This window comes from Macrobrachium nipponense, chromosome 33 (genome assembly GCF_015104395.2).
Source record: "Macrobrachium nipponense isolate FS-2020 chromosome 33, ASM1510439v2, whole genome shotgun sequence".
NCBI classification, from domain to species: domain Eukaryota; kingdom Metazoa; phylum Arthropoda; class Malacostraca; order Decapoda; family Palaemonidae; genus Macrobrachium; species Macrobrachium nipponense.
The window spans coordinates 25168145-25180440 of record NC_087219.1 but is presented as its reverse complement, the minus strand read 5'-3'; the positions used below and the strand labels follow the sequence as shown (position 1 = coordinate 25180440).

General features: G+C 36.8%; 1 protein-coding gene across 4 annotated transcripts in view; it reads left to right on the top strand.

Moving 5' to 3' along the window:
- The window catches only part of LOC135203030 (uncharacterized), a 252978-nt gene that overhangs the window by 221934 nt on the left and 18748 nt on the right, over nucleotides 1-12296 (top strand). For all 4 annotated transcript variants that reach the window (XM_064232607.1, XM_064232606.1, XM_064232604.1 and 1 more), the window contains exon 13: nucleotides 10857-10919. In XM_064232607.1, coding sequence (XP_064088677.1) covers nucleotides 10857-10919 — 63 coding nt within the window. The remainder of the gene's footprint in view (nucleotides 1-10856; nucleotides 10920-12296) is intronic.

The window sequence follows — 12296 nt, the reverse complement described above, 5'->3', positions numbered from 1 at the left end:
CGCGTTTCCTGTTACTCGAGAAATAAAGGAGGACCTCCTTTGGTGGAACTTTGAGAGGAGACTGTCATAGAGCAAGTCTCTCTTTCCATTGAGCCCCAGCCTGAACTACTTCTCAGATGGATCAGCTCTGGACTGGGGGGCTCTACTAGAAAAGAAGGAAGTGTCAGGGACTTGCTTCCAAGGTCAAAAGTCCTCACATATATGTAAACGTGAAGGAGCTAAAGGCAATGCATTTAGGCCTTTAGTCCTTCTTGTCAGAAGTGAAGAACAAAATGATTGCAGCCCATTCAGACAACACGACAACCACTTTGTCATACATAAGAAAGCAGAGAGGGACTTGCTCTCTCTGTATGAAGTGGCAAGAGATCTTCTCTTGGCAGACCAGAGCGACACTCAAATAGTTACCCGATTCGTCCAAGGAAAACTCAATGTCTGGTGAACAAGTTAGGCTCCTCTGGTATGCCTGGAAATTTGGAAACTTTAGGATAAACCAATGATAGATCTGTTTGCCACGTCTCGAAACCATCGTCTCCCTCTATTTTGTTCTCCAGTACCAGATCCACTGGCTTGGGCAGTAGATGCTATGCTCATCAATTGGTTGAATAAAGATCTACATGCCTTTCCCCCATCCAATTTGATCAGGTAGGTGATAAACAAGTTTCAGATGCACCAAAACATCTATGTAGATTTTGGTACCTCCATTTTGGCCGTCATACAAATGGTTTCCCAACCTCATAGACCTTTTGGTGGATATCCCGTGGTTGTTTCCACAAAAGACAACTCAGACAATCAGACTTCCATAGATTCTGCCAAGGCATGTCTTCTTCCCTGGGCCTGACAGACTTCAAACTGTCAGGAAACTTCTTAGAAAGAAAGGATTTTCAAAGGCAGCTTCAGAAGCTATTGCTAAATGTAAAAGACAGTCTTCGAACAATGTATGTATATCAAAACAAATGGAGGATTTTTGGAGAGTGGTGTAGGAGGTCCAATACCCAACTCTTCTCTGACCACTGTGACCCACATAACTGACTTTTTATTACATTTAAGATCACCTAAGAACCTTTCTACCTCTACCATAGCTCTAAAGCTATGTTGGGTTCAGTATTTTGACACAGAGGATTGGACTTGTCTTCCAGTTCAGACCTTATTAAGTCTTTCAACACCTCCAAATATATAAAGATTCCCCAACTGTGTCTTGGAATCTTGATATAGTGTTAGTGGTTTGTCTGGGCCATGTTTTAAATCTTTGCATGCAATTTCAGAGTGACTTAACTAGAAAGACCCCTTTCTAGTCACATTGGTGATGGCAAAGCAGGTCAGCAAAGTGTATGCTTTAGATAGAAGAGTAGGCTTTTCCAAAAGGAATGCAGTTTGCTCCTATTCCTTTGGTTTTTTGGCCAAGAAAGAATCCCCTGCTAATCCATGGCCTCATTTTACAGAGATCCTGGGAACCGACGATAATGAAAGAACCGTGTCCCGTGAGGTCCTTAAAATATTACCTGCATAGAACAAAAGATATTTGTGACAACACTTGCAGTCTGTGGCGCTTAGTTAAGAATCCTTCCAGACCGCTGTCGAAGAATGCCCTAGCATTCTCCCTCAGAGACGTCATCCGTGAAGCGCACTCCTCAGTTCCCTCGGTTCAGGAAGACGTTTTCCCTCTACTTAAGGTAAAAGCTTACGAAATTAGAGAAGTAGCCTCATGATTTTCTTTTAAAAGGAATTTATCTCTGGTAACAATATTACAATCTACATTTTGGAAATGAAGGTCTGTATTTACCTCATTATCTTCGTGACATTGAATCGTGTATGATGAATGCAGTAACTTGAGTCCGTATTTATCAGCTGGTGTGGTGTTGGGAAAAAAAAAGTGTAGGAAGCAACCCTTCTTAAATTTTATATTCTCCTTGGTACGAAGCACATGGGGTACCCTCCAGTCCTTTGGTAGGGTGGTGGTGGTTTTTTTATGGATATGTTTTGGATGTAGGTATTAATCTTTTATATTTCTGGTTATTTGTGGGTACTAAGCCCTGGGCAGGGGCAATTTGATTGTCTTTGTTAGCCATTGGAATTTTCCTTCGCTGCAAAGATCTCACTAAGGTAGTAGGCGCTCCATGGCTATTCCGTCACGCCACTACATAACAAGATGAGTGACAACCAGAGCCAGTATCTTCCTGCAGCAACTCTCTTATCAGGTATGGAAACAACAAACATTTTATTAATGTTGGCAAAGCTTTTTGTTCTCAAACTGATTACATTAATAATGCATAGGTAGAACTATCCATGCTTCCCACTTCCCTCAATGTGGGAATCAGCTATGTAAGTTACATAATTAAAAATTAAATTTTTATGATAAAACATTTTTAATTATACTTATCCAATACAGGCGGCCCGCGGTTAACAGCGCAATCACTCAACGGCGAATCGGTTTTACGGCGGTCGTTAAAAAAATAAGGCATTTTAAAGGTATCTTTATGGCACAAATTTCAGTTAACAGCGCCGCTAGCGCCGTTGTCTAACGAGTTCATACATATGTAGAAATGCCGTTCAGACCATAAAGGTTATGCAAATTATATTAACAAATTTTATGGAGAGTTATTACGTAGGTATTAGGGTAAAATATATGCCTCTGACACTGTTCTATGCCGAAAATATCGAGTAACATAAGTGCAAATTTAGCTATGGATGTGTCTATTCATAATTGTTCATGCTTTTGTTTAAAATGTGTATGAAAATGTATTACGTGAAAGGCATTTTTATTTCTGTACAGAAATATGATACAAAGGCAGCTTTTGAAACTGCCCTTCATGTTATCAAATACAATGTTTTTTCATGTTCTTTCTTGTAAGCCGCTGCCTGCCGCTCTTCCGAAAATATCGATTTAAAAAAGTGCAAATTAGCGATCGATGTGTCGATTTTATAAATGTTCATGCTTTTATGTTTAAAATGTGTATGAAAATGTATTACGAAAAGGGTATTTTTATTTCTGTGCAGAAATATGATAAAAAGGCAGCTTTTGAAACTCCCCTTCAAGTTATCGACTACGATGTTTTTTCAAGTTCGTTCTTGTATGCGGCCATCTGCCGCTCTTCCGAAAATATCGAGTTAAAAAAGAGTGCAAATTTAGCGATCGATGTGTCGATTTTTCAAATGTTTATGCTTTTATGTTTAAAATGTGTATGAAAATATATTGCGTAAAGGTATTTTCATTTTTGTACAGAAATAAGATACAAATTAAGGCAGCCTTTGTAACTACGCTCCACGTTGTCAGGGGATGGTTTTTCAAGTTCGTTCTTGTCTGCCAGTTCCGAAAAATGCATTGTGTTATTTTATTAATTATGCATCTTTTCCATAAATCCTTTAAAAAGTTATACATTATTTCACTGTATCCAAGAATATTATATGTATTCTCATATTATTGTATTTTAAAATACTACGGCAAACTTAAGCCCGTATTCCGCGGAGCAGCCAATGTTGTGCTTTGAAATCAGCTGATGAATACGAGTCTGTTTCACCATAACGCAATTCTGAGCGAATGCTCATGCTTCTAGTTAGTAGCATAAACGAATATCTATATACTTGACTTATATGAGACACAGTTATTTTTCCTTATACAGCGTGTTTTTAGGTGGAAATATTTATTGAATATGTCTCGTTGTGAATGTGAACTACTATTTTTTTCGTTAACAGATTACGTTGGCGGCATGTTTATTGCGTAAAAAAATTACGTGATTCCGTTCGCAATACGTAATCCCATATCATCGTAATACAAACTTTACGTTATTTATCTTATATCGGCGTGAAACCAACAGTAAAATGTGTTCTTTCAAGCACAGTAGTTTTGATTAAAATGATTTTATCCCAATTTTATCTACAGTTGTGTGTGATGGCAGACGTTTACTGCAGTTTTATCCTTGTTGCCGATGTACGATAATAGTCATTAGCAGCTTGAACAGTTTTCTCAGCTTCAGTTATAACTAGGTTTAAATTTAACGGTATATTTCCCGATTGATCTTTAATCTATATTGATCTCTGATCTATAGCGAATAAAGTTATTACATTAAGATATCTCAGTTCTATTCTATACATAACGCCATTTATAACAAATACGGTAATGTTGCACTGTAGTATGATGATCGAAATACAAGCCAAACAGATGTTATCCAGTTCGGTTGTACTTAGAAAAGAAAAAAAAAAGTCGTTTCTCGTTCGGTTGTTCATGGCTGTACACGTTCACGCAACGAGTATAACGTTAAAACCATACTTTTATCATTCTCTTTTGCTGTTATTGAACTTATGTAACTAGAAGATGGATAAAGTTAGGCCATTGTAATTTGATCTCTCATAAAATCGAACTATCGTAAGACTAATGATCGTAACCTGAACACTACAGCTACCTGTACACTGTATAAACTTTATTATATCTTTACATACTCTAGACATCCACATGTACTGTACAGTAAATTCTATAGTACTATACTGCATAAATATAATTTTACTTATTGCGCCATTGTGGGATTACGGCGCCTTTGACTGGTCTAGAGTTGCGAAAGAAGGTGTGCAGCGGCCGTAGGCTTTAAAATCGCTCAGCGTCGAAAATCGCTTGGCGTCGGTGGCCAGGAACAGAACCCCTGCCGCTAACCGAGGGCCGCCTGTAATTACATGATTGGAGCCCATCCTCCATCCCGTAGTATGGATTTATTATTTAGGGCATACAATAAACTGAACTCTTTGCCAAGTTGTTCCTCTTTCTCCCCAAAAGTGGGCGGGCATTGTTACCCAGCCGAAACATAACAGAAAAATTAGTGTGACCTGCAAATTTCAGAATTTTAACTGCTGGGTGATCAAGGATTCCCCTGGCACTGGTACATGGTTTCCCTCGATGTGGAATCTCTTTTTTTGACAAATGTCCCTGTTGACGAAACTATAGATCTTATCCTTGATCAAGTCTATAGGGATGAATCGGCCCCTCCCCTCAACACTATAGGGATGAATCGGCCCCTCCCCTCAACACTATAGGGATGAATCGGCCCCTCCCCTCAACATCCCAGTGTCATCACTGTGAGCCCTCTTGGACATCCCTCCACCCACCAAGGACATATGTATTGGCAGAAAGATGGCGTAGTGATGTGATACCCATTAGGAGTTCTATTCGCCAGTTTCTACATGGGCATCGTCAAGGAACTAGTCTTTGCCCGGATCCAGCGCCCCCGGAAATATGCCCGCTATATCAACGACATCTTTGTTCAAGCAGACACCGAGGATGAGGTCGAAGACTTTTGTCGCACATTCCAGCAGTGCAGCATGCTGAATTATACAATAGAATTCAGCACCAATAACACGCTCCCCTTTATTGATGTACTTGTCTCTTAAGACATAAGACTGCCACTGGACTTCTGTCTTCATGAAGAAAACTTATTTTAGGAATGTGCCTTAATGGCAAAAGTGAGTGCTCTGCAAGATTCAAGAGTACCACAGTCAGGGCTTATGTATGATGGGCCCTGTCTGCTCCACCTGGCAGGACACTCATCAAGAATTAGACAGAGCTTCCCAAGTACTTGTAAACAGCACGTAATCTAATAAGCTCATTAACCATGAGATCAAGAAAGCTCTTGAGAAATAGTATAATAGTAATGAAGACATACCTGAAGAAGAAAAAGACACAATCACGTTACACTACTGTGACTTTATGCATTCGAAGTACCGGGAGGAGGAGAACTCCATTAAGAAGATCATGTTGGAAAATGTCACCCCCACCGAGGAAAGAAAAAGCATAGATCTTGTGTATTACAAGAATAAAAGAACTTGGACTTTGATAATGCAGAACAACCCCTCCCCCCTGGCAGGAGACCCCATGAAGTGTTCCAGTAGTACTGTATACCAATATCAATGCCCTATTCACGGATGTCCCGGAACATATGTTGGCATGACTACTTTGCGATTCGCAAAGAGGATTTCATGTCTCGTACAAGAGTGTACAGTAGATAATTTTAAGTGATCTAATTCTACCGGTACTGTCCATGAACTGTAAATGCACCGTTCTAAAATATAGACATAAAGCATTGAAGAACGAAGAGAAAAAGACAATAAGGTTCTTAAAAGTGAGGTTGAGACTTTTAAAAATAGAGGGAGAGAGAAATAGTAGCTATACATAATCTTCCCTCTATGTCTTGTGGTTTTTATGAAAATATCTCATAATTTTACATAGATGTCTTTTTTTTCCTTATTTATGGCATTTTTAATTCCATTAGAAATTAAATCTCTTTAATTTTAACTTTTTTAATAGTGACCTTTATTTACTATATATCATTTCCATTTCATTCACTCATCATAGCGCTGAATAACCCTAATGGTCCCAGTGTTTGGCTTTATGCCTAAATTACTTTTACATTACTACTTCAACAATCAAAAGGTTGAACACAGTAATTTTTTTGGAACAATTTCCTCAATCACAAACCATCTCCAATATTTTCAAAATAAAGACAAAATGATATTAAGCTAGTAAAAAGTAAATATATATATATGTATACTTTATGAGGAAATTAACCCTCTTACGCCGACTGGACGTATTTTACGTTGACATTTTTTGTCTCTCGTGTGCCGACTGGACGTATTTTACGTCGACTTACAAAAGTTTTTTTTTAAATTCGCGGAAAAATACTTATAGGCTTACCAGCCTAAAACTTTTGAATCACGCGCCTTGGGGGATGCTGGGAGTTCACGGATCAAGGTGTTGTTTTGTTTACAATCGTTACGCAGGCGCGCAAGCGCGAATTTCTTTCTTGCCGCACTAAAAAGTATCTGTGACACATCTCGGAAATTATTTCGTCACTTTGACATAATTTTTGTACCTTTGTAAATTAGCCGTTACATGAAGTATTATATATGAAAATGTGCGCATTTTTATGTAGAATACAACAATAAAATACTCATGATTGTAGCTTTTATCAGTTTTGAGATATTTTCATATAAATAACGATAATTGCCAAAATTTCAACCTTTGGTCAAATTTGACTACCGAAATGGTCGAAAAACGCAATTGTAAGCTAAAACTATTATATTTTAGTAATATTCAATCATATACCTTAATTTTGCAACTAATTGGAAGTCTCTAGCACAATATTTCGATTTATGGTGAATTTATGAAAAAACTTTTTCCTTACGTCCATGCGGTAACTCTTCCGAAAAAAATCATACATGCGATTGTGGTAATGTTTGCACCATTTTAAAATTAGCCGTTATATAAAGTTTTATATATGTAAATGTGCGCAATTTCATGCACAATACAACTAAAAACAACCCATGGTTGTAGCTTTTATCAGTTTTGAGATATTTTCATATAAATAACGATAATTGCCAAAATTTCAACCTTTGGTCAACTTTGACTCTACTGAAATGGTCGAAAGACGCAATTGTAAGCTAAAACGCTTATATTCTAGTAATATTCAAGCATTTACCTTCATTTTGCAACAAATTAGAAGTCTCTAGCACAATATTTCGATTTATGGTGAACTTATGAAAAAAATAACATTTTCTTTACGTCCGCGCGGTAACTCTTCCGAAAAAATCATACGTGCGATTGTGGTAATGTTTGCACCATTTTAAATTAACCTTTACATAAAGTTTTATATATGAAAATGTGCGCAATTTCATGTAAAATACAACTAAAAATGATTGAAGGTTGTAGCTTTTCTCATTTCTGAAATATTTGCATATAAATCACGATAAATAAAAAAAAACACATTCGGTCAACATTGACTCTACCGAAATGGTCGAAAAACGCAATTGTAAGCTAAAACTCTTACAGTCTAGTAATATTCAGTCATTTATCTTCATCTTGAAATAAATTCGAAGTCTCTGGCAAAATATTTAGATTTATGGTGAATTTAAATAAAAATCTTTCCTTCCCTTCTCTGCCACAAATCTCCGAAATGCGTACGTACCATTCTCGGAATATTTGCTCCATTTCATATTAGGCATTTCATAGAGTTTTATATATGACAATGTGCGTAATTGCATGTAGAATAAAATGAAAAATATTTGAAGGTTGTAGCTTTTCTTATTTCCGAAATAATTGCATATAAAAATTATATATATAAAAAAATTTGACATTCGGTCAACTTTAACTCGTCAGATATGGTCGAAAACTGCAATTGTAAGCTAATACTCTTACAGTATAGTAATATTCAATCATTTGTCTTAATTTTGAAAGAAATTGGAAGTCTCTAGGACAATATTTAGATTTATGGTGAATTTTTGAAAAAAATATTTGTTTACGTCCGCGCGTTACGAATTCATGCATTATTTTTGTGATCATATTTCTCTGTGCTTTTGCTTTTATCGTTTTACAATGTGTTATATACCAAATGATTGCAATTTAGTGTACATTACAACGAAAAAAAAGTAACTTGTTACCTTTAACCGTTTTGTGCACAGCGCGATTTGAATACAATTATATATGAAATTTTGTTTTTGCGCTATCATATATCGCATTATTTATATAGGATAATGATAACTTTTTTAATTTCTGATAGTTGCATACTAAACTTCAGCCAATGGCAAAAAAAGGAGCCAAAAATGAACTCTTAATCTAGAAAACTAAGCGCGCTGTGATTTGTTGAAAAAAATATTTTTTCCGCTTCCGCGCTCACTCTTAAACACCTCCGGCACACGGGAGACAATTTTTTTTTACCGCTTCGGCGTAAGAGGGTTAAGATTCTCTGTATTCAAGAATTTACATAGTTTTGAAATGTTTTTCTTTTATACAAATAAGTCAGTCAGTTGATAATGAAGTCAAACAAATTATTACATTATTCTTAAGCAAGAGATGAAAAGATATTTTCTATTTTTAGTAAAATATATATGGGATTCAAGATTCTCAGTATTGTTGATATATTTTTTATATTGTGTAATCCATGTTCATGACACATGATGTTACCATTGCATCTGCCAGCATGTAACCTAATTCGGAATTAAACTGTAGTGAATCTCATTGCCTTCACGGACGTCACTGTCCTGCAAAAAAACTGTTAAATGTGGGTGTGGCCACAATCATCTGCGTCTGGCGCATACGACTACATAAATAAGTCATTTCATCTCAGTGTGCTAAAGGCTGTTGTAAATGGTTCATTGTGTATGATGTCATGGTGTCCTAATCAGCTGGCTTTTTTTTTAAATTTTTTTTATGCCGACTGATCGCCAAACCTAGCTGTTACGACAGTTGCAGTCGTGAATCGCCAATGTGAGACTCAGGCATTATAGATACATAACTACATTATAAGTATGCCATAAATCATTTTTATCATAAAAATCAGTATTTAGTCACATACACAATATGAAAAAATACAGTACAGGCAGTCCCCAGTTATCAGGGGGGGTGTGGGTCTGTTCCTGGGGGTGTGCCGATAAGCAAAAACCACCATTAACTGAAACACGGTGATTTCTGGCACCATAATGGTGCATATGGTGCCGATAGCCAGTCATCAGCACCATAAGCACCCTTATAGTGAGGCATAAGAATGTGGCCTGATAATCGGGACTCGGCCCGCTATGGCACCATAAATCATCAATTTTATGGCGTTAGACAAGCCATATAAAACTGGATCGCCAATAATTCAGTCCACCGATAACTGAGGACTGCCTGTGATTAGTGAATAATCATATTGTTATACAAAAAAAAGCGAATTAGTGATAATTTTAAAAGGATTACTACTTCAGTAAAGGGGTAACTTGATTACTTGTCAAAAGTTCTAAGACAGATTTATTTGATTTGTATAAACATTTTATCAATATTTTGCTGTTTACACTATGTAATATTAATATTTTCAATGGGGTAAATCATTATTATACGCATTTTAGGGGAGTATATACTTAAGAGTAACAGTTGTAAATGGGTACTAATCTAAGATGTCTTAGGATGTTTTGGGATGATAGTTTGGGGTGTATTTTTGTTGGAAATTGAATTAAATGGTTTTAGTATGATAATTAAAGGTGTATTTTTGTTTGAACTATCAAATTAAGCAGTGAAATGTAAAAATAGACACTAATAAGCATTTTAGTTTATGGGGTACTGGGTATTTTTAGAGGATTTTTTGCATTTCCGCAGCAGGTTCTGGAACCTAATACCCCGTAAAAGTGGTCGAGCACAGTTAGGAAACAAGAACAAGGAAATCCACCAACGCCCAGGCATTTCCTTTGTTTTTTACAAGATCCAGAAGACACACTTGCAGGAGGGTTAAGAGGATCCATTATATCCAAGCACTCATCCACAAACACCAGAAATCCACATACTGAAACACAAAAAGAAAGAAAATGTGGGCAAACCAAAATAGCTTTAGTGAGGAGAAAGACATAGAACAAAATGTCTTCACTCAAAGGTAGTAAAATAGTAACTGGTGAAGTCACGGATTGCTGCTTGGGATGTGGGTGGTCCCACTTATCTTGTGACTAAAGACAGATACCACTAGTCCCTTGCATATACAATTTTATTATAAATTGTTTACCGGTTTCCAGCTGGCACTAGAAGATTTATCCTAATGTTAAGACTGAAGGTTTGTTTCATATATGAAAAATGAATGTTTGGAAGTTCTACAGTTTGATTTATAATTTGACACTGACTTTTATATCTGCTTAATTGAATATTTTCTTTAGTCATACCTTTGTAACATATTGTATTTGAAAAATTGCCTTATGCACTCCTTTTACGTTTTGATGGAAGTTTTATGGTCATGAATGATGATAGTCACAAATCTGGAACAGTGTGTTGTTAGATATGTTGCAGTGTTACCAGATTCTGCCATTTCTATTTAAAGGACACTGGAATCAGGCATTTAATTTTTCTACAATGTATTCCACAGGTACTAGAAAAAATTATGGGACAGATCAAGTTCAGATTGATGCCAGTAGCCAATAACATGCAGGTTAGTGTTCAGCAGCTTTCTATGAACTTATTGCTTGGAACTTGAGTATGATGGAGACCTTAATAATTTTTCATATGTAGATTTATTCATCATAGGAAAATAATGAAGTACTTTGAAATAGAGCAAAATGCTACTCTATGAATAATCTTCCTACAGTAATACAAATTCTTGATATTTTTCTGCTGTGTATGTTAAAATGAAAAAACTTCCACTGTGCTGGGTTGACAACCTACTGTGAAGGTGGTTGCCAGGGATGGTTACTAGAATATTAATGAAATCAAAGATGACAGTAGTAAACTGGCTCTCAACAGATAGCCAGTCAATTTTCTACCTTGTTTTTCCCATATCAGGTTTTGATCATCAGTTACTGTATTTTCTGTTGGCAGATATTGTGAAAAGGTCAGTTAACTGATACAAGTTATATTGACACTTACTGAGACTAAAAATGGATTATTGATAGGAAGGTCATATGACTTGAGTATTTCAAGATAATCATTGTTTTCTTACCAAACAATTACATAGCTGTAAGCTTTCTTACCTGGCAGTTGAAATTCAAATTATTTGGCGGTGGCGGCGCTGCCGTCGTTATTGCAGGTGATAAAGAGACCCGCCCACTTTCGGGAACACCTGTTAAGTGAACACCTGGTACTGCTGAGTGAATTTTTCTGCCAGCCACAGAGTAACATCAGTGGTTCTTGCAGTTGTTTTTTCATCGCCTTTGCAGTTTATCTTTATATTTGGTGAAGTACTCTTTTGGTGATTGTTTTTTGTTAGCTGCTTTTTAGCTTTCATTTAGCTAAATAAGATTTAGTGTTAACATGTCGGACTCTAGTTTGTCAGCGGTTAGGTTTTGTAGCAAAGGCTGTAAAACTAGGATGGCTAAGCTGTGTTATGATCTGCACTCCAAGTGCATGAAGTGTAGTAGCAAAGACCTAACTTGCACTGAAAGTCAAGATTTGATGCCATTGCAGCTCAGAATCCAAAATGGACAATAAATTTGAGTCTGGCCAAATCTGTTATGGATTTGGGATTGTCTTTTCATGCTTTTGTTGAGAAATTGACTAGTAGTGCCAAGAATAGTGACCTGCCAAGTGTCAGTGTTGTGTCTGAGGAGGTGGCTGTCCATCCCCCCAGTTCTCCTAGACAAAGGTCACTGTCCCACTCCCCTGCACCCAGGAAAAGACATACTGGAGGTCAAAGAAAGACTGGTTTGCCCACTAGCAGTCATCGACTCTTTCAACCCTGTCGACTCACAGGCTTCGACTAAACGCCATTGGAAAGGTATAGATGTAAATGAAGTGCATTTTTCTTCCAGCTTACAAGTGTCGTCTGAAAAGAGGTAACAACATCGTGCTGTGGTCTATCGCCCTCTGGAGA